We start from the raw sequence: 22255 nt of genomic DNA on the forward strand, positions 1-22255 counted from the left end.
TGTAATATTAAGTACTGGACTCATGGACTGTGATGAACTTTATAATTGGAGCTGGGCTGTACTCTTTTTTCCTGTCTAGGGTTTCTCACAAGGGTGAGTTTTACCTAGATAGGTTTTTAATGAGGCAGCCATTGCACTAAAGCTCCCAATAAAATGTTATTTTGTTATCTCTATGACTGTGTGACTGGGTTGTGACTTGTGACTTTGTTACAAATTTGTGAATACAACAAGATAAGTTCTCCACTACTTGTGAATCTTAATAGTTTTGGATTGTGCTTGTAATCTGTGTATTGTGGACTTGTGGTAGGCACACTTAGTGCCAGGGCCGGCACGGGCACTGCAGTGCTGCCGTGCCCTGTGGCCTGGCACGGCACGCTAACTGCCTGTTAGTGCCGTGCCTGTGCCGACAGTTAGGCACGGCGGCACTACACGGCACAGCACGGTTAAGTACTCGTGCCAGATAGTGCCGTGCCATATAGTGCCGTGCCAGATAGTGCCCGTGCCAGTGCCGTGCCGGGCGGCCCGGATGGCCAACTATACACATGGGCAACCAATCACTGTGCTGCTGCATCTTCGGAGTCTGGGCAAGGTGTATCCAGGCATTCAAACGAGCTCAAAACCGTCGCCGCCTGTCCGGCTGCTCTTGGCGACGCCGAGAGGGAAAGCAATGGAGAAAAACGGCCAGGGGGAGAACTTCTGGGCTGATGCGGCTCCCTACTGGACTAAACATTTCATTTGGCCTGGGCTCATGGACTGGATGGGCCTTGGGCAACGTTAGGGCATGGGTAGGGCCAGACCCAAACAGTACCCAGGCAGAATTAAATCATAATTAATCAGCTGGGTGCTTTGAAATTCATGCAAATTTTCTAGGAAGGACCACTGGAGCACTTATCAACAAATAATCACCAATGACCTAAGAAGTAAATTCTAGGTTGTACGCTAATATTAGACTAATACTAAAACAAGGGCACACGGTGAACATGTATCTAGAAATTTTGGAAAAGAAAAAAAATTAGTGGACTACATAACAGTTTGGATTGGATAATGTCATATTTATTATTTGGATCAGAAGAATCCGCACACTTGGATAGTTGGATACTATAATACTCCCTCCGTTCCAAATTGTAGGTTTTAGTTTTTATAGGTTCATAGATATTATTATGTATCTAGACATACTATCTAAGTGAATAGCAAAAATTATGCATAAAGCTAAAACTACCTACAATTTGAAACGGAGAGAGTATCAATATAGGACATGACATGAATCTTGTAGCAATCAATTTAAAAAGATATGACTGCACTATAATTTGGATTGGATAGGGTCAATACTATTTATTAGCACATCCGACGTGACACTGCTAAAGTTTAGCATCTAGTATCCAAACACTGCCTTAGAGGGTGTTTGGAGAGGGGGTGCTAAACTTTAGCACCCCACTTTTTAGCACCTTTTAGCACTTGGGCTCCCAAACAGGGGTGCTAAAAGGGGTGTGCTAAAGTTTAGCACCCCCATTTTCTTTAGCACACCCAAGGGGTGCTAAAAGGTGCTAATGGGTGCTAAAAGTGGTCCCAAGTCCATTTTTTCCCCTGCTGCCCCCCTCTCTCTCCTCTCCACTTTTCCCCAAGCCAATCATAAATGAGGGCAATGTAGTCATTTCTCACCTAATGTGCTAAACTTTAGCACTGTATCCAAACAACCCCAAGTGCTAAACTTTAGCACTCCATTTGAGGGTGCTAAAGTTTAGTACTGTGCTAAAGTTTAGCATTGTGTATCCAAACAGGACCTTAGTTGGGTCAGAATGGTCTGGAACTCCAGACCTCAGTACCATAGCATCAATAATTTAATATATGGGATGGGACATGAATCCTGTAGCGATTAATTTAAACCAAGGATATGTACACTACAATTTGAATTGGATAGTATCATATTCATTATTTGAGTGAGAAGGGTCCGGATCTTAGTACTAAAGCATTAATATACGGGACGGAACATGAATCTTGTAGCGATTCAATTTAAACCAAGGATATGACTAGAGTTCTATATAAACCAACACATGAACAGAAGCCAAACGTATACCAGTAAGCTTTCTTCTTGCCATGGCAACAACCAGGCCGGTGAGGGTATTGTACCCAATAGCTGCCATTTCCATGGCACTTGTGATTATGCTTGCCACCTTCTCGTCCTCCTGTGCATGTATGTATACATAGCTACTCTGCATTTTTCAGCTGTTTAAATTTAGTCAATTAAACAACCAATATTTTTTTGATTCGTGTGAGTACTTACCTGAGTTCCGGTCGCATGTAGATAAGGCTTCGTGGAAATGCAGCATTTTAGAAGACTGCCAACTCTTTCCTTGCATCGATAAGTGCGAGCAAGAATATGGTGACGCTAATGTTATGCACTCCAAATGTATGAAAAGGCGTAGGCCTAACAAGTGCTGCTGCAAAGTTCGTGAACGTGCCACTCCCCCACCGCCGGCCACCCCGTCGCCACCGCCCACCACCACCGGTGATGTAATGTTTGAATCAAATTAAATGAATTAAATAAAAGCAAAGGTTGGTGAGGACGGATGCATGCATGGCTTTCTTTGCATGAGTGATGGTTTGAATCCATGCATCGACTCCAACTCAATGTTTCAGGAATCTAGCTACCCTCTCTCCATTCCGCTATATTTGTCTCACCAGTATTTCGTTGTTTAATTCGTACAGTTTGCTATAGACAAACTGTATTCCGCCGTACTTTTACTAACTAACATGATACAATAACATTTTCCTTATATTATTTAATTAATTAGGGATAGAGAGTGAAACATACGAATACAGGAAGAGCAAAATGCGTGCCGGGCCGGGCCGGCAAAAAAGCCCGGAATGATTCGGGCCAAAAATGTGGCCCGCCCACGAACAGCTTCTGGACCAGCCATTTTGGGCTTTTTTTGGACGGGCTCAGGCCAGACCAGGCTGGGCTGCCAGCTCTTTTTTAGTTGGAAACCAATTAAGAAAATAATAGGGCTGGACTTGGCCCGTTCAGTTTTATTTCAGGCCGGGTCAAATTTGCTCACATCTAAGGAAGAGTGGGCTGAAAATTAGAAAAGAAAAATCCCTACTATCTATAAGTATCTAATATGCTTCCTCCGTTTTTTAATACATAACATCATGTCTATACTAAATAGCATATACATATTTAATAAAAATATATAAAGTATGTATTGTCCAAGCGTTCGTTTCCGTTGGCCCACCAGTGATCATCTATGTCACATAGATAGCCTGCCTACGCTTCACCCTGCGCCCAATCGATTCCAAGATAGCGCGAATACCCATTGCCCCTATCGTGCACCACTCTTGATCCATATATCTTGAGAGCTTATTTAGATAGAAGAGTATTGGAGTGGAATGAGGAGGATTAAGTTTAAAATAAACTAATTTCCCCTCCAATCCCTCCCGTTCCACCTCAATCTATCAAACAAAGCCGTAAATCAACATTCTCGGTCGGACTCGATCGGTCGCTTACTGCAACCGACTGGGTACCCGTGTGCCAACTGCGTGGTGCTCCCATCGACCTCCACTGTAACTCCACTTTAGAAAAAAACCGGCTGGCTGTGGCCGGCAAGTATGGAGACAATGCAGCAAACCGCCCTGAATAACCAATCGTGTGATCAGTCTCCACGATAAATATGGGTCTCGGGATCTGTGAGCTCTCGGTTCAGAATTCAGAATGCCTAGCTCGCCTCCTCATGAAGCTCTTGCATCGACTCCAGCATCCGGAAGGGTCCTCGTGGGCTACCTGCGGCGCGGCAACATGTCAACCTTGCCACTCTCGATGGCGACGTCAGGAGTGCCCACTGGGACGCGTTGTGCTCCTGCTGTGGTGGCGCCCAACACCAACCATTCCCGACATCAGTGGCAATATATTTGGTTAGTTTAGACCCAGTTCCACGGTGCATATTTACCATCTGTTCCCTTTCTTTTTATCCATCCTTGTTTTACTTTTCCAAATAACGCCACGCGTGAAATGACTTGGTACTGGAACCTGCTGCCGTCACCTTATTTCTTACGGGGCTACGAGCACAGCTCGCACAGTCGCACGACGAGAGCTGCCATGCTAACAACATTCTCAACACACAACACACTAGAAGATGGCAAATACGAAATGATCTCTCGGTGGAGGCTTCGAAGACATTATCTCCAGGCCAGCACGAATTGCTTGCATGGTGACTCCCTGAGTCCTGAGACCCAGCTGCTCTCATCACTGCGCCTTCTTCCGGGTGTCTTTGGCCCGTCCCTTGGCGCGGACGTCGAGGGCCACGCCGAGGATCAACCTGTCAGCGACGGGCTCGGGCACGAGCGAGATGAGGAGCCACAGCAGCGCGTGCGGCCAGTACGGCGTGCACCGCGGCTCGTACCCGATGCACCGGACGGCGGCGGCGGCGTACGTCTCCGGCGACGGCGCGAAGAAGGAGGCGTTCCTTATGGACGCCATCTTTGTGGCCACTAACAATGGTACCTGCACATGCGCGTCAGCGCGTACGTCCGTGGAGATCAGAGAGACAGAGACAGCATCGGATCAAGGCGTGCTTGGTAGTATGTAATCGGCCGGTGCATGGTGAAGAAGTTAATGGCTTCATTTGTCTTTGATGCAGAAGAAGTCATGTAACTCTCTGGTTAACAGAAATTATAAATGCCCCGTTGTTTCATGTGTGCTTTTACAATATTGTTTTCATGCGTGGCGACTGTGTTTCCTCAACTTGTTGCAGTTGGAAGATTCAGAGTACTGATGATGTCTAAAAGACTAAAAGGGTTTGATTTCCAGCAAATAAACATGCATGCGTGTTAGTTTCTTGTTAGAACCATTTGCTAACATCGTACATCAGATTGTAGAAGTGCTGATCGGTACCAGGCCAGCTAACATCGTACAACAAATTGTCTCCAGTACGAGTCTCACTCACGACAGCATGAGGAAATCATGTTCTTATGAAGGGCTTCCCTTATACTAAATGCACTTAATTAGCTGATATTTAGTATATTTTCCCTACTAGCTAGGTAGATACCTTGAAATGCAGCGCATAAAACAAGTCGAAATGATTCAAAGGGAGGAATATATAACAGATCCGAGAATAATGTACATAAAAGTTTTAAAAATCTGAACAATTAGGTGAAATAGTTTCATAGTCAAAGGATAATAGTTCATACCTGGCATTGCACGTCAATGCCTTTGCTCCTGTACTCGACATAGAGGCATCTTGAAAACTGATCGATATAGCTAGTAAAACCAAAGAAAAAGAAGTAGCCTTATCACCTCTTGTCACAAAACATTCATTCAATGTTAATAATTTAGTTTATTAGTTACTTACCACTTTGAGCTTGTGTTTAGTTATAAGAAGCTCATTATCTCAAAAATTAGTTATAGGCAGCTGTTTGAAATAAGTGAAAGTTTTTCTCCTCTTATAATTGTGAGAATACAACGACCGACACAGAAAATTAGCAGCAACCCCATATAATGCATATATCTTGCTATTTTTCAAAAGCTTTCTAGTTATCTTTTCCAAAGGAAGTAGAAAGAATATACTTAAATGATACTTTGTTATCTCAATTGTTCCAAAAAAAAAACAGAGCTAGCAAGTGGCAGGTTGCGTAGGTGCTCCAGGATTTTGCTGTAGCAAATATCCATGGAGGAATGACCGCAATTTACCCAAGTACCATACCCTGATGTTGCAACAAACACTAAGTCTTGTATGTCTATTGTTGTTGTATTGTCACGACAATTAAATTCAACACTGAACATAATGTTTAATAAACAAAAGAAAGTTTATGATTAAATTCAACATTGAACATAATGTTTTTTTTGAACGAACGGCAACATATTGCGCCATTTCTATTGATATAGAAGAGATTTACAAGTAAGCAGTCCTAGCGGACTGGTCACCAGAAAAAGGAATATTGAACATAATGTTTAATAAACAAAAGAAAATTTTAACGTAACCAAACAATTCTTTCTAGTTTCATGCATTTTGGCAACAGTCCCTTTCAGGAGGAAAGAAGAAAGGTGCATAAAAAATGTTTACTGTTGCCGATACTTTGCAATTCGAGTGAATTTGCAGCACATAAACAAGTTACCGCCTTAATGAATATCAACAAAGATACATATAGCAACCTATGCGTAATAACTGATGATAACATACCGAGCAAAGATAACTAAGGCTATTCTCAATCCACTATACTGTACTCTTTAACCAAAGCTGCCACATCATCCACAGAACATTAAATTTTTTCTTGAATACACATAGAACATTCAATTGATGTTCTTAGTCATGCATTAGCACTATTTTTCATGATTATCCAGTTTTATTATTCAGTTAAAAAATAAAGAATGCACCTCTTGAGTTTCAACCTCAAGATTTATCCCACTGTTGTTATCTAAAAATTACTATATAAAATGTGTAAAAGAAACACTATGAAATCATCAAGCAACTACATACTGAAGAGTTGAAAGATACAAATCGAGGAGCACTCACGCCTTGGTGGCGGCGTAGACGGTGTAAAGCGGGTCGGACGGCAGAATCGCGGAGGCGCCGGACCCGATGTTCACCACGGCGCCCCGCCCGCGCTCCACCATGCCGGGGAGCACCGCGTGCGTCACCCTCGTGACGGCCTCGACGTTGAGCCGTATCAGGTTCCACATGAGCGCCTCGTCCACCTCGTGGAAGTAGCGCGCGTACGGGTAGCACGCGCCGGCGTTGTTGACGAGCACGCCGACGTCGAGCCCCCGGACGAGCTCCCCGAGCGCGCCCACCTTGACGGCGAGGTCCTCGGCCGCGAAGTCCAGCACGAAGGTGCGGACGACCTGGGCGCCCGGGTGCCTCTTCTTGATCTCAGCAGAGACGGCGGCGAGCTTCTCGGGGCTGCGGCCCACGAGGACGAGCCCGAGCCCGGTCGCGGCGAGGCGGAACGCGAGCGCGCGGCCGATCCCGTCCGTGGCACCCGTGACGACGGCCCACGCGCCGTAGCGGCGGCGCAGCGGCCTCGCGGGGCGGAGGAACGCCGCGTGCAGCCACTGCGCGAGGCGCGACGCGGCGCGCGCGGTCAGGAGGAAGCCGAGCGCCGCGAGTGCCAGTGCCCAGGCTGGTTGCGCGTGGGTGAACGCTGCCCCGGCCATTGGAACGGGGAAGGTGGCGGCCGGGCTCCGTGCTTGCCGCTCAGCGAAGCATGTGGTTGCGAGGTGGGGAAACGGCTGCTGGTGACGCGCGCACGGTGAGCGCGATCAGCAGGTTTGGAGGGACTACGGAGGCATCGGAGGCTGTAGCTAGATATAGCGCAGGTGAGGCCGTGGGGACTGGGAAGGGTGCCTGCTCTTGCTTGGCGTTGGGCGGTGCGCGGTTGCCGGTTGGCGGTTGGCGTGTCACCGGCAGAATGCGCTTACCATCATAGTAGCATTGTGTGGCGTCCTGGAACTATACTTCAGTTTTCCCCGTGCTAACGATGCGGCGCTTTCGGCCGAGGAGACAGTAGAGCAACACCATCGGCGAGGATTAATGTTTGAGAGGGTCGGTTAGGGATGAAAACAATTCGGTTTGAGTCGGCAAAACCGCAAAAGTCTTCAAATGTTCAACTAAGACAGCTATAAAATTTCTTTTATACTATAATTTTAATCGATATTCATCATATTGGTCTAGCCTTCTGCTGGCCAATGTTGGCGGATTGAAAACCCAGCGGCCCATTGAAGCTCAATCAACGTGCAAGTAGCCACAAGTCGGTGACTTCAGGTTAAGGTGTTAGGTGTTTCGCTGATGAGGAAAACTCTGTTCAAATATTAGATTACATTGTAAAAACTTCATATATGACGTGGTGCTACTGCGAAGGAGGTGACCCCTTGCCAGCCAGATATCCTGGTACTCTATGGATGCTCGTCTCGCCAAGCCACAGCTCCTAGCCCAGGCGGGCGCCCCGCATCCGCAGCAATGACGATGCATGCATCACTATTGGGTATGTTCATATCGAGGTTCCGTTTGAGAGGGTTTCAGCTCCGGCTAGCTCCTTCGGTGGCTTCTCCTGAAGCCCCTACCAAAAGGATGGGGCGCTGTGCGAATGGCTTCAGGAGAGGAGCCCCTAAAACCTTGGTGATGGGAGCCGTTCGGTGGGGAGGGAGCCAAAAAACATTGGCTCCCCGTGGCTCATCACGTCGGTTGACATGGTTGCCCTTCGGTGGGACCTGCAATGATGCCGAGGACTTGCCCCCTGGGTGCCGTGGCGGCACGAGCGCAGGGGAGCTCGAGAAGAGGGAGAGGCTGCGGCGTGGGCGCGAGGAGCTGGAGGATGGCGGCGGGGCGTAGGGGCTAGAGAGGAGGGAGAGGCGGCGATGTGGGAGCTGGAGGACGGTGGCGGGGCTGGAGGGTGACGAACGGATCAGTCAGCCCGTGTGTTATTAGATAGCCGAATTACAGATCAACATTTCCAAGTGTACCAACCTACTGAGCAGATGCAAATAAGTTTGAAAATTAACTTGAAATGGCCATGCTAGGAGCTTAAAGCAGCTGCAAATCCAGTGATCGTCTGATCCGTACGGAGACCGACCACCCTCGTCGTCACAGCGCCTTCTTCTTGGCGTCCTTGGCGCGGCCCCTGGTGCGGATGCTGAGGTTTCTGTGGAGGAACATCCTGTCGGCGATGGGCTCGGGGACGAGGGAGATGAGGAGCCCCACCAGCGCGTGCGTCCAGTACGGCGTGCACCGCGGCTCGTACCCGATGCGGCGGACGGCGGCGCGGGCGTACGCCTCCGGCGACGGCGCCAGGAAGGTGGGCTTCCTGATGGACGCCAGCTTCGTCGCCACCTGTATGGGCACCTGACGATGCAAGAAGAACATCGGACGGATTCAATCAAGACTTTCAATAGACATGGACACTGATGGCGACTTAAGTTAGGAATGCTTCAACACACGTCACTGTGGTAGCGAAACGAATTTGGTTGCAGTTGTGTGAGGGCGCGTCAGCTCAGCTTCCCGTGTTTTTCCAAGTGTGTTGTGGGGGATGGCTGTGTTTATTTGGTCCAGTACTGCAGTTGGGCGTTTCAGATGCTAGGACCGATGTGCCGGTGATGCGCATTAAAGCATTCCATAGTGAGGGTAGTACGGTACCGATGAAATGCAAAAGTTATTGCTTGGTAGACGGATTCAATGGAGAAAATAAAAAATGGGTAGCTATATATATTATACATTTTTTGAAACTTTTTTAGCAGTTAGGTAAAGTGAAATCATTATGAAAAGCGACTAGTTCACACCTGGCATTGCACGTCGATGCCTTTGCTCTTGTACTCGACATACAGGCATCTCGAGAATTGATCGACATAGCTGGCAAATAAACCACAAGTAGTTTTATCACCTGTTCTCATAAAACATTTGCACAATGGTAATAACTTGCTGAAATACCATAAAACTTTAGCTTGTACATTGTACTTGGCCGTAGACAGTTGCATTTTAGAAATAACTAAAGTTTCTTTTCCTTATAATAATGATTCATGAGAACACTTAAACTAAAAAAAGCATATATGACTAAAAAGTTCATAGATGGTATATGATCGATTCTACTCCAAGTTTATTAGTCCACACTTTCCTAATAAAAAGAATATAACTAACAAAAGTAAATTCGTACTATAGAATAATCTAGTGCTTCCATATGATCTACCCACAATTATACTTGACACCAAAATGTATTTGATGGCAACAGTGCCTCCAAACAATAAACTATTTTCATTTCTTCAATCTGGCAGAATATTTACTTTAGGTATATGCTAGAATATTAAACTTTAGGTAAACCTTCAACCCGTACAAAGGCTTTCAACAGTATATAAATATGAACAAACTGATTATCTTAGCAACTGAACATAACGTTTAAAATTCAATAAACATGGTATTGTTTCAGTACTATGAGCTCTGTAGCTCATATGAAAAACAGAGACATCACAAACGTCCAATCTATCCATGTTTGTTGTTATTCAAGTTTTAACCTCAAGGTTTTTGCCACTACGGTTTATGTACTATCTAAAGAAAATAACTCATGAAGAAACTACTGAAGAGTGAGGAGTAGTACTCACGCCTTGGTGGCGACGTAGAGGGTGTACAGCGGGTCCGACGGCATGATGGCGGAGGCGCCGGAGCCCATGTTCATGATGGCTCCCCGCCCGCGCTCCACCATGCCGGGGAGCACGGCGTGCGTCACCCGCGTGACGGCCTCGACGTTGAGGCGTATCAGCTTCCGCGTGAGCTCCTCGTCCACCTCGTGGAAGTAGCGCGCGTACGGGTACGACGCGCCGACGTTGTTGACGAGCACGCCGACGTCGAGCCCCCGGAGGAACTCCCCGAGCGCGCCCACCTTCGCGGCGGCATCGTCGGCGGTGAAGTCGAGCACGAAGATGCGGACCTGCGCCGCGGGATGCTTGGCTTTGAGGTCGGCCGTGACGGTCGCGAGCTTGTCCGGGTTCCGGCCGACGAGGACGACCCCGAGCCCGGCGGCGGCGAGGCGGAACGCGAGCGCGCGGCCGATGCCGTCCGTGGCGCCCGTGACGACGGCCCACTCGCCGTAGCGGCGGCGCAGCGGCCGCGCGGGGCGGAGGAACGCCGCGTACAGCCACAGCGCGAGGCGCGCCGCGGCGCGCGCGGTCACGAGCAGCCCCAGCGCTGCGAGCGCCGCCAGCGCCCACGCCGGCTGGGCATTCGCGCCGCAGGCCATGGCGGAGACGGGTCGTCGATGGGCACCGCGCGCGGGGCGTGGTTTGCTCGGTGGGGCGCTGCTGCCGGCGCACGGTCTGCGCTTTGCAGTCGGAGAGGGCGAGGACACGGAAGCAAATATATAGCGCGGGACGTACGGGAGGGTGGCTGCTCATCAAGCGGGTAGGTGGCTGCTCATCAAGCGGGTGGGTGGCAGTTGGCTTGTGTTATATCGGAAAGGTGTACACTGAAAAGTTGTCGGGGTAGCACTGTACTGTTGCGGTCTGCAGCGACAGCTAGCGGCTGATCCTGCTGCTAGATGCAGTAAAGGAGAAGGGTTGGACAAGGCATGGGGTGAGGGAGGCGGCCAGAGCTCGGTTGAGCCTTGTTTAGGCCTTGTTTAGGCCATGTTTAGTTCCCCTGATTCCCAACTTTGACACTATGTAAAAAGAAGATTCCCTATCACATCAAATTTGCGGTACATGCATGAAGTACTAAATGTAGACGAAATTAAAAACTAATTGCACAGTTTTGTTGTACTTTGCGAGACGAATCTTTTGAGCCTAATTAGTCAATATTTGGACAATAATTCACAAATACAAACGAAACGCTACAGTATGCTACAGTGTTGACACAGTAATTTTGCATCTCCCAAATTTGCCAACTAAACAAGGCCTTAGTTACCGCCAAACTCCCAACTTTGACACTATGCAAAAAGAAGATTCTCCATCACATCAAACTTGCGGTACATGCATGGAGTACTAAATATAGATGAAACTAAAAACTAATTGCACAGTTTTGTTGTACTCTACGAGACGAATCTTTTGAGCCTAATTAGTCAATATTTGGACAATAATTCACAAATACAAACGAAACGCTACAGTTGCGCATTTATGGCAAAATATCAATTTTGCCACTTCCAAATTGGAAACTAAATAAGGCCTTAGTTGACCTCTAACTCCCAACTTTGGCACTATGCAAAAAGAAGATTCTCCATCACATCAAACTTGTCGTACATGCATGAAGTACTAAATGTAGACGAAATTAAAAACTAATTGCATAGTTTTGTTGTACTTTGCGAGACGAATCTTTTGAGCCTAATTAGTCAATGTTTGGACAATAATTCACAAATATAAACGAAACGCTACAGTGTGCTACAGTGCTGGCACAGTAATTTTAGCACTCCAAATTTTGGCAACTAACAAGGCCTCAGATGAGGGAGGGAGGAAGTGGAGGCCCGAGGCCCTGCCGGCGTCAGAATGCTCCGAGCAACCTCTAGGCTACGTCAATAGAGCACAGTAATAGTCAGCCACCAACTAGCAAACTCCACATAAAATAGTCCCCGAAACGGAGCAGCGCTAACCTTTATCATGCGCCTAAAACCCGAAGCCTCAGTAACCATATCCACACTCATTTACAACGAGTATGTTTTGAGCCGCAAATGCTGCCTTAAGATTTACACCCTCAAGTCACAGGTTACTGTGCGGCTTCATTTCAGTAGCTAAGCAGCTATGCCTATACTCCAGTGCAATCTCGGGATTCAATCCCTAAACTATATACTCTATTCTCATTATTAATATATATGATTATATATAAAAAAGTAGTCTCTCTCAAGCCTCAAGACACATCATAAGGAAAAGTATTCTCATTATGTTCTTAGGAAGAGCTTCAATTCCTTTGTACTACACATGATTCAGATATAGTTACTAATGTTCAGTGGGGAGAATAAACAGTTCAGATGCACATGATCCCCATGACTAATTCTGAGCCAATGCACATGAATTCAAAATTAACTGGAAGTACCATTTTTTTCACAAATCAATATCAATTTTTGTCTACTTGGGTTCATAACGAAAATTCTCTGAAATAACATAAGCGAGACTTGGAGAACTCAGTTTTCATAAATATCAATTTTTGTCTACTTGGGTTCATAACGAAAATTCCCTGAACAAACATAAGTAAGACTTGGAGCACTCGTTCAAAACTGCCTTCTGCTTAAAACACTCGTTTGAGAATTAAAAAAAAACTATCTTCCTGCGCTCTTCTGCTTGCCTTTCTTGGTGTCCCTCTTGGAACTAGTAGACCCGCTGGCCTCTTCCTCAGCCTTCTGCTCAGCCTCCAGCACAGCCAGCTGAACATGATGCACAAAAGTGAGCCAACATACTACAGAGCTGAATATCCTTGGCTTTCAAACCAGATAATGTAGCGCGACACAGCAATTACCTCGTCGAGTATTGGTTTCAGTTCCTTGTATCGAGTTTCAGCGAGATCAAAACCATCTTTTCGGAGCTCCTGCCATTAGATGTGCCGGATTACATACAACACTCACTCCCTGAAAGGTGGTATAATAGTTGACTAATGGAGGAATTCAAGCAACAGAAACTAACCTTTCCAGTATGTTGAGTGTGCTCGTAGGCAGCCATTTGCCAGTACATATTTGTCCTCTTGTAGAAATCTCTCAATGATTCTCCAGGCTTTCAGAATAAACAAATGAAATTATATAAGTAAAAGAGAGTAAGAATGTTTTGTTAACTACGGTAACAAACGGTTGACCAATGGTTTCCTCTAGAACAAACACACAAAGAAAATGTCCTTCAAGCATGCAGCTAGGAACGAAGGAGAGAAACAAATATAAAAGCAAAATAAACAAAGCTTAGCAAGTACAACATTACCACTGGTGTCCTTTGAGAATCAGAAAGGCCAAGGATGACCCTGATTTGCTCTATCCGAGCACGCTTCTCTTTTCTACGCATGGTCTTACTTTCACCCTTCAGGAGAGACACAGCACTAGACACATTCTTCACAGCATCTTCATCAGACTACACAGGCATGTTGAGGTTCACAGATAAATAACCATGCAATGAGTAAACTGTAGTCACTAACGGAAAATGACACTTAAGGAATGTACTAAGTATCAAGCTGGATAACTCATAATAAGCCAGCTGTGGATGAACTTTATAAACCATTGTACCCAACCAAAATCTTAACATTAACACAATGGACGAGCAGCAAAATCTTGCTAATTTCTGGAAGACAGCATGCCAGATACATCGGTCATGTGTTCTTAGACAAAAGTAGTAAAGTAGTTTACTCACTGGAAACTTTTAAGGGACATAATTCCAAGCTGGTGCAGCCATATTTCCTTTGTATACCCAAGTGAAGTCAAGTATAATGGATTGCACTGTTAGCATTAAGTATTCATTCTGTTTGTTCAAGAATAGCACATCAAATGGTTTATCGGCAAACTAGGACAGGAGCATCCCTAGCTCCAAATATTTCCACTACTGACAGCCACCTCTTTTCAATACTTCTTTTTGTAAAAAATGTTAGTTTTGCTCTATGAAAAAATGCATAAACTGGTTCCTATTTCCTGCAGGTGAATTGGTTTCCTATCTTAACAATTTAAGTCAGATATAGACATCTAGACTCAATCTAACACAGCAGGTCAGAAATTAGCAGATCATTTGGTTTCAGGCAAATTTGGGGGAACATGGCAAGTAGTATCCCTTTACTTTCAACTAATATTCTGAAAAACTGTGTATTATAAGATGGTAAATATAAAACCTGATTGATAGATAATAATTCACAACTTAGATTAACACAAGATTTTTTCCAGTACAACCTAATCCAGGATCTCATTGGGATTGCACAGAACCTCTTACTACTGTACTTGACGTACTAGTGCATACCTCTTCATCTTCATCTGTCTGGCTATCACCCCCCTCACTATCATTTTCATTATCGTCAGCTTCATCGTCATCCTCCTCATCATCATCCTCAGAAATTTCTAACCATTCAGATTCCGATGCCTGAATAAAAAAGATAATAACGATAACTTCCACACAAACAGTAATGGTTATGATATGACTAGAAGATAATTTGTTCATATTTATTCCAACTAAATAGATAATACTGTTAATTAGTACAAAAATGGCAAAAAAAAAAACAGAAAGCCAATCTGTAACTGACCGGTATGATACACTTCCACTCATCAAGTTTGCTAAGGTTAAGTGAATATAGATCATCAAGAGTAATTTCTCTATCTTTCACTTCCATCATTCCTCCATATAAGTACAGCATATCTTTCCCTACAGCCATGCATGCATTGATACGACCATTGGGTTTCACCGCCTGTTAGTACCAAAACAGTCAATGAGCAACAGAAGTATCTTTGCAATGTAAATGACAAAGATTGAAATAACCTCAGGTGGTGCTTCTTGTGCTGTTGAATCAGAGAGAACATCAGAGCTTTTGCTTGACCCAGCTTTAGTGATGCTCAGACTTTTGATCAACTGATTAGAAACTCCATGGACTTCAGGTTGTCCTTCAATAGCTTCTTCTAAGTCCTCCATGACCTCATCACCCTCATTATCAATATTAGCTTCTACATCATTTGTTGACTCTTTTCTTTTGATATCCTTTGTCTATGCATGGGAACCAGCATTAGCATATGAACATTTTCGAGAGCAATAAACTCAGTCACTTGCTTGAAGCAAAGATCTATGCTTTACAGGATATTTCAAGTTCAGAATGTATAACATATGCGCATTTTTTTTCAACAGCTAGAGTCTGTGCAGTAAATTTAGTATTGTTTTTCCAATTATCGGAAAAAACTGTGAAATACCTGCTGCAATGAATTTCTATCTTATAAATTTAGATTTACCAACCGTGAACAGGCTAATTACATGATTGCAATAGAATCACCTTATTTTTAGCAGGCTTGTCTTTCCTGAGCTCTAGCGGATACCTACGATATTCAAGGGAAATAATCCATTCAACATACAAACAGAATACACAAACTGAACAAGAAAGCATCACCTTTCAGATATATACTAATCACATTTAAATTGGGGAACACAGAAAAAGTAACTAGTGCGAACCGAATCAGATAGCATCACTGAGTAGTGAATTATTCCACCTGATTAAAGCATGTGCATCGAAGCAAGTGATCCCAGAGAGTATTTTACATGGTTTCCAAAATAGTGAAGTTATCCAGAGAACCACAAGAAGATTACAAGGAATGCTCAACCCAAGATGGTGAATGAATGGAAAAGGTACATATCAGTTGCGAAGATTACTGTTCTGAAAACCTAGATAGAAGCGTAACAATTTGTATGGTATGAGTTGAAAAGTAGCAATATAGCAGTCGTATACAAGCAACAGCCTCAAAAAGCAAGCTGCTATATAACTAAATTAACTTCAGAAAATCAAAGCCATATTGAAAATGCTAAGAGAAACGTACCAACGGTGGTTATCCAATTGGAAACCATACAGCTCATTCATAAACATGCTCATAATGACATCACCTACAAACCAAGAATTTCAGCAGACTGGTCAGCGTAGGTTGCCAAAACTATGTAGTTAGAAATTGACGACCAAAAAATAATCATTTTCCAAGTCAGTTTTTTTTTTCTAGCATGATGAGCATGTATTGAATTACTTAACTGATTATTGCATGGTGCACCTATACAGTTCATTGCAGTTCTATGAGCAATCAACTCAATTTGATACCAACATTCACAATAGAAGCCATAGTTTCTGTATCTAGTATATACTACTACATCGGTTTTTAAATATATGATGTTAAGGACAAGCTAATTAGAACATCATATATTTAGAAACAGATGGGGTATCTGTTTGCATCAGGAAACACTGATAGGAGAGCCAAGCAAATCATGTGTTTTCTATCAAGCTGAAGTAAAAGCAACACATAGTTCATGAGCCAAAGTATATATCAATAAAATCACTAATTTCCTGAACCTTCAGAGCACTGGGTTGTGAAACATCACTGATTCAAGACTTTTTGAACCTTTAGAATATATACGGATCCATGATATCCTCATTGTGCTTTGGTTTTGTCAACCTTTTCAGTCTTTGGTTCAACACATCATGACATTAGGTGGCTTTCGTTAGCATCTTTTTCTTTTTCTTCTCTAGACCATTCGCCTAAATAGGAGCTTGCAACATTCAAGTGAACAGAAGAACACCCGAATAACTAAAATATATGGATTTAACCATTTTAATCACCAAATAGAAGTAATAGAACAAACTATGCATTTCAAATATATAGCTAAGCATGGAGCAGAGGAGCAGAGTTCAGTTTGTGAGTTACCTTCAACTTCCATATCTACCACACCACCAAAAAGAACAGCCCTTTTCTTGTGCACACACATTGAAAACCCAGCTCTGGGACCAGGCGGCATCCCAGCCTTCTTAACCTATCAACAATTAAGATTAAAGAAGTAAATATGCAACTCAATGTGGGCCTGTAGGTTTTGAAGCAGAACTCGAAATATTGTCAATATACAAATTCCTGGATGTAAGAGCATGGTAAGACAGAAATCAACAGATAAAAGATTTAAAATAATTAGATGAGTGTAAGTGTTGACCTTATTCCATTCCCAAGTACGAGGATCAAGAGACCACATATCTGCATGAACTGTTCCCTTTTCTTTGTCTGAAGAAACTTCTTTGAAGTATCCACCATATAGATATATCTGCAGAAAAAAATGAACATAAAGACATTTGCAAATAGAAGTAGTACAAAACATGTCATAGCAAGTCGTTCTTATCAGCTAATGTGCCATAAACCCATAACTTGTTGCTTGCAGAAAACCCAAACGTGATATAAATTGTTGAGTTGGATTAAAGTTATAATTTTGATTGAAAAGATATGCCGACGATTCTGTCATCATGACATAAAAATGCTTGTACAGATGATCCAAAAGGGTACCAATTGACATACAAGAAGTTCAATATCACAACAATAAGATCTCTCACAAAACCTAGTAGTACATAAACATTTGAAAACCACAGGTGGTGTTTAACAAAACTAGAAAATAGCATGCACCAATAAATAAATAACTAAGAAGACAGAAAATATATGCTTGCCTGATCTTGGTAAACAGCAAGCTGAAAGCCACTTCTTGGACTTGGCCACAGGCACCCTGGGCGAGGCTTGATTTCCTCCCACTAAAATATCAAGTGCTCAATAAGACTATTCAAACTGAGGGCCTTAAGTCTTACTAAGAGAGAATATGTAGCTAGCAGTACTAAATGAAGTTCAACAATGTTTACTCACCTTGAAATGGTCCAAATCAAAAACATGTAGATCATTGTAGTACCTGTGAGGAGGATATACTTATCAAGCATAATCAAGTGGATCTTGTCAAATTCAGAAGATGTTCTATGCTATCAGTTTACTTTGCATCACTTCGTGAATTATCAGCCGTAAGGATATACTACTATCTAAGTGCTATCAGTTTATTTTGCACCACTTCGTGAATTATCAACTGTAAGAATATACTACTCCCTCTGTCCCAAATTATAGGTTGTTTTGGCTTTTCTAGATCTAAGTGATCCATAACTCATAATTTTGTGTAACTCCTATTCCCTCAAACAAGATCTAAATATAAATATTACTCAAGTAATCACATCACCACACCAAAAACGAGAGTTGCATACAAATTAATTCTACTGACCTCACTTCCCTAAGTGTGTCGTAAAAACCACCAAATAGCACAATCTTGTGCTTGTAAAGAACCTGTAAATAAAATGAAATAACAGATGGGCTAAATGATAATTCATAAAGTATAATAAGGGACATGGAAAAAAATATACATAAATATCTGTCCTCTTAAAATTGGAGGATGATATTGAGCAACGGAAAGATATGCCAATGGCTTGGATCTATAATATAGGTCAATTACGCTCACTTTATCATGTAAAAGGGACTCCATAAGTTGAATGGTAAAGTTCGCTACTTCTCAATGCAAGTGCCTGAGCTTTTCAAATAAATTGCAAACAGCAAATAACTACCAAGCATTTTCTTGAGCTGGCACCACATACTCATGTTTCCTACAACCTCTAGTACAACAGGAAAATATGCTTTGTCCATCCATGCTAATAATGCAGAAAAGATAGGAGAATTGGAACTACAACAGCGAATAGATGATTTCAACATAAAACACTAACCATCCTGTGTCCTGAACGTGCACTTGGACAGCCCTTGGCAAGAATTTGCTCCCATTGGTTTGTTTTCAGATCCAACGTCCAAAAGTCCTAAGAAAAAATGGTCAAGGAATAAGAAAAGGAACCTTTATTGTTGCATCGAATGCTTCTGACAAAGGTGTGCGTCTGATGCCAAGAAAACAATCCCAGAAAGGTAATGGAAAAATTAGACTATCATACTCAGTTTTCTACCTTGTAATGATGAAAACGTTCTTGGTTTGGTGAAGTGAATTCCCCACCTAAAACATCAACAAAGGGAAAAGTGTTAATCACATACACATCATGTTACTCATGGAATTCCTTACCCAGAGAGAACTTCTATTACCAAACATGTATATGTTATTCTTCCAGGCTACTGTCTGGTGAGCACTTCGTGGAGGTGGACTGTTAGGGCTAGATACCAACTTCCACTCATTTTTATCTACATCATAGCGATAAAGATCGCCATAAACAAAAGTCTGCATGCACAGACAGGAAATTGATATTATTCATCACTACAGGATATCATGCTTCAAGAAGAATCTAATAAAAACCCTAAGATAAAGGCTAAGAAACTCATTAAATTAGAACAGGAACTGTAGTGTCAGCCAAGTAAAAAATATAATATAGAAGGAAATTCTGAAAAAACTTTGAGAAGAGCACAGTAAAACCACTAAGATATACTAAACATTACTAAATCAAACAATATGTGTTCCGCACCTTGCTACCATTGTAGAACTCTCCCCCATACAGAATCAGTTCTGTCTCTTTCAACGGGTTTATGGTAAGCTGCAAATGAGAAGATAAGATTTTAAAATAAAAATCTTCCAGATTTACTTGATGAGCTGGAATTTTGTTTGAAGATGTTCAAGTTAATAATTAGAGGGCAAAAGTATATATAGTACTGCAAACAATCAAACTGTAAAAAGCACTCCATCAAATGAAGGTCGAATGACAGGTTCAGCCATGTCACCGAAAAGATAGCCGGATTTCATCAATACCTTCATTAGAGAAACCCTCCACCGTATCATACAGAAAATTAGAAAGTTGTTGATTTAACCCAATTGCAACAAGACCAGAGATATAATTTCTAAAAAGCAAACAAGACCAGTACAAAACTTGAATTACAAGAATTACCATAAGACAGGTAAAGAGGGCAACAGGGAAATGCTATCTTATTTCATTGGCATTTGAAGCTCTGCAGTTCCTTACCGAGCAATTAGACCGAGGAGATGGTGCAGGGACATTCTCCTCCACATGTACCTCCTTCTTCTTCGCCTCTTCCTTCTGTATGCTCCTCTGCAGTTAAGATAACCAAAAGGAAGGAAATCAGCAGAAGAGCATAAGCAGCCGCAGAAGGGGATATATGGAGAAACAAAAAGGTTGTCATTTTGCAATTTCCCTAACGACATCACATTATCAGGTGCACAGCAGCAGTTCGACAAAATGCAAAAGCAGCGACCGTACACAGCTAATCCACAGATAAAACGGCGCAAAAAGGTTAGAAAAGCCGTAAATTAGACAAGCATAGCGTGCTCCTGTGATTTCAGCCAAGGCCAGGAGCTGGGAGTAAGCACAGCTGCACGCGGTGGCACAGCAAAACGAGCAGCCGCCACGAGGCCGCCAAGCGTGACCGGACTCGTAACGCACATGGAAAGGGTCAGGAGGGATCGAGAGCGGGGAGAGATTACTGACGAGGATGGCGTCGATGTCGTCCTCCTCGCCGACCTTGCGGGCCTCGCGGCGGGCGCGCTTCTCCTCACCCTTCACCGTCTTCCGCTCCGTCTTCTCCTTCCCCTTCCCAGGCTTCTTCTGCTTCTTTCCCATCTCCTCCCCGCCTCCACCTCGAGCTAGAGCTCTCTCCTCCCTTCCTCTACTTCACTTCTCAGCTCAGGCGGCGTGGAGGCGGAAGCGGAGGTGGAGGCGGAGGCGTGCTAAAACCTCACGGCCTCACGGGGAGGGAGAGGGGTGGCGGCGCGGCTGGCGAGGGGGCACGGTGCCGCCACTCGAATTGGGCCCTCACGGGCTTTCGCAAATTTGGGCCCTCGATTCAGGGAAAAAACGAATTGGAGCCAGCAAACTTTCCAGCGTATCATTTGGAGTCTGCAGGTGGTTTGCTTTAATTACCGAGCAATTAGACAGAGGAGATAGTACCATTAAAAGTCCTCTCAGTTTTTTTATAAGTTATGTAATAAAGCAAAAAACCTTCAAAAAATACTCACTTTATTTTTAAATAAATGATATTTGGGAAAATTAGTTAAACTAATTAGCTTGCCCATAACATTGTATGTTTAAAAATGGAGAAAATATACTATAACAAAATCATTAATTCGATAATAAAGATCTAAACAAGATAAGAGACCATAAAATAGCATATAAATAATCAGACTCCAAAAGCTACTTTACATGTGAGGGTCTACACTCTAAGGATTCAAATCCTAATAATTTTATAGGCGAGGATCTCCACTCTAAGATCTGTTCCTTAATCTGAAGCCTCTCCTCCTGCGTCCATGGATATCTGGTTGAAGGAGAGAACTTACAGTATTCACAGGAACCACTGTGAATCAATACAATCACTTCTAAATTCACTGCTGCTTTCACGAGACGTCTTATATATCTGAACTTCTCCTCGACTTGATAGCCCTTAATGATGAGCTCTTTCAAATTACAATGCTTCAAATCTGCAGGTGCCTCCCACATTGGTAAATTATATCCTTTCTGATACACATCTTGCCATTCACCGTATTCCTCTTCGCGGATGTTACATGTGCTCCATCCATTCCAAATTGTAAGTCATTTCAACTTTTTTGGAAAGTGAAAGCATCTTAAGTTTGACCAAATTTATACAATAAATACTAATATTTATGGTACCAAATAAATACTATTAGATTCTTCATTAAATATATTTTCATAGTATATCTATTCAGTGCTATAAATCTTTGTAATCCTTTCTATAATTTTGATCAAATATAAAATAGTTTGACTCTCCAAGAAGTTGGAATGGCCTGCAATTTGGAACGGAGGGAGTATGATCCCAAACCTGCATCGGAGACCAAATTTTTGCACTAGTTTCATTTGTCAAGAAATCTGCAGAACTGCAGAATGTGCAAACGAACATAGATAGGAGCACGTAGATTACTACTCATGTTACTGTTGTTATTTTAGTTTTTTTAAGTGATGACTACCACTATTTCCATAACGTTCACATGCTTTAGTTCTGACAAAAATTGATTTTACAAGTCACTTAAATTTATTCAAGTGGAGATAGTTGAGCGAAACCAGAATTAATTCATGATCTGCCATATCATCATTCATAAAGTGAGAAAATTGAAGTGTGTATACTTTTCCTCCTATAATGACTTGAAACTTAAACAGCAGCAACACCTGTAGTGATTTAGTTTCTTGAACAAGCTATCTCAAATTTTCTGTTGTGCTAGTTCGTATTGTATTAAAAAATGCAGTATATTTGGGATTGTTCTGACAATTTAAGAGGTACCTTTATAAATATTTGGTTCAACAGCGGTGCAGCTTCTAGGAAAAACATCGTCCAATCTAGATCACATTCTTCATGAATG

General features: G+C 43.1%; 3 protein-coding genes across 3 annotated transcripts; all 3 read right to left on the reverse strand.

Moving 5' to 3' along the window:
* Nucleotides 1–3937: 3937 nt before the first annotated feature.
* Nucleotides 3938–7252, reverse strand: LOC101785727 (very-long-chain 3-oxoacyl-CoA reductase 1). Its single transcript, XM_004978030.3, has 3 exons — nucleotides 6507–7252; nucleotides 5185–5254; nucleotides 3938–4498 (listed from the first exon to the last, which is right to left on the reverse strand). Exons 1-3 carry the CDS (start codon nucleotides 7145–7147, stop codon nucleotides 4241–4243), a joined length of 969 nt encoding a protein of 322 aa, XP_004978087.1. The 5' UTR covers nucleotides 7148–7252; the 3' UTR covers nucleotides 3938–4240.
* A 1120-nt stretch (nucleotides 7253–8372) lies between these two features.
* Nucleotides 8373–10802, reverse strand: LOC101768610 (very-long-chain 3-oxoacyl-CoA reductase 1). The gene is made up of 3 exons (XM_004975946.3): nucleotides 10079–10802; nucleotides 9266–9335; nucleotides 8373–8831 (listed from the first exon to the last, which is right to left on the reverse strand). Exons 1-3 carry the CDS (start codon nucleotides 10711–10713, stop codon nucleotides 8574–8576), a joined length of 963 nt encoding a protein of 320 aa, XP_004976003.1. The 5' UTR covers nucleotides 10714–10802; the 3' UTR covers nucleotides 8373–8573.
* Nucleotides 10803–12473: 1671 nt separating this feature from the next.
* Nucleotides 12474–20678, reverse strand: LOC101769015 (kelch domain-containing protein 4). The gene is made up of 20 exons (XM_004975947.4): nucleotides 20376–20678; nucleotides 19893–19979; nucleotides 19401–19469; nucleotides 19027–19159; nucleotides 18894–18940; nucleotides 18666–18752; nucleotides 18173–18234; nucleotides 17773–17815; nucleotides 17583–17663; nucleotides 17081–17188; nucleotides 16804–16909; nucleotides 15934–15997; nucleotides 15396–15438; nucleotides 14894–15115; nucleotides 14661–14822; nucleotides 14381–14500; nucleotides 13364–13510; nucleotides 13079–13165; nucleotides 12915–12983; nucleotides 12474–12822 (listed from the first exon to the last, which is right to left on the reverse strand). Exons 1-20 carry the CDS (start codon nucleotides 20505–20507, stop codon nucleotides 12718–12720), a joined length of 1974 nt encoding a protein of 657 aa, XP_004976004.1. The 5' UTR covers nucleotides 20508–20678; the 3' UTR covers nucleotides 12474–12717.
* Between the last annotated feature and the right edge of the window lie 1577 nt (nucleotides 20679–22255).

The sequence above is a fragment of the Setaria italica genome, chromosome VII (assembly GCF_000263155.2).
Source record: "Setaria italica strain Yugu1 chromosome VII, Setaria_italica_v2.0, whole genome shotgun sequence".
Taxonomy (NCBI): domain Eukaryota; kingdom Viridiplantae; phylum Streptophyta; class Magnoliopsida; order Poales; family Poaceae; genus Setaria; species Setaria italica.

Coding starts and splice junctions, on each gene's coding strand:
- LOC101768610 (XM_004975946.3), bottom strand. CDS start 10,713: ATGGCCTGCGGCGCGAATGCCCAGCCGGCGTGGGCGCTGGCGGCGCTC. Junction 9,336..10,078: donor CTCTACGTCGCCACCAAGGC/GTGAGTACTACT, acceptor TTTATTTGCCAG/CTATGTCGATCAATTCTCGA. Junction 8,832..9,265: donor GCATCGACGTGCAATGCCAG/GTGTGAACTAGT, acceptor TTGCATCGTCAG/GTGCCCATACAGGTGGCGAC.
- LOC101769015 (XM_004975947.4), bottom strand. CDS start 20,507: ATGGGAAAGAAGCAGAAGAAGCCTGGGAAGGGGAAGGAGAAGACGGAG. Junction 18,753..18,893: donor AACGTTTTCATCATTACAAG/GTAGAAAACTGA, acceptor ATTTTTTCTTAG/GACTTTTGGACGTTGGATCT. Junction 17,664..17,772: donor TTGATTTGGACCATTTCAAG/GTGAGTAAACAT, acceptor TTGATATTTTAG/TGGGAGGAAATCAAGCCTCG.
- LOC101785727 (XM_004978030.3), bottom strand. CDS start 7,147: ATGGCCGGGGCAGCGTTCACCCACGCGCAACCAGCCTGGGCACTGGCA. Junction 5,255..6,506: donor GTCTACGCCGCCACCAAGGC/GTGAGTGCTCCT, acceptor TGGTTTTACTAG/CTATATCGATCAGTTTTCAA. Junction 4,499..5,184: donor GCATTGACGTGCAATGCCAG/GTATGAACTATT, acceptor GCGCATGTGCAG/GTACCATTGTTAGTGGCCAC.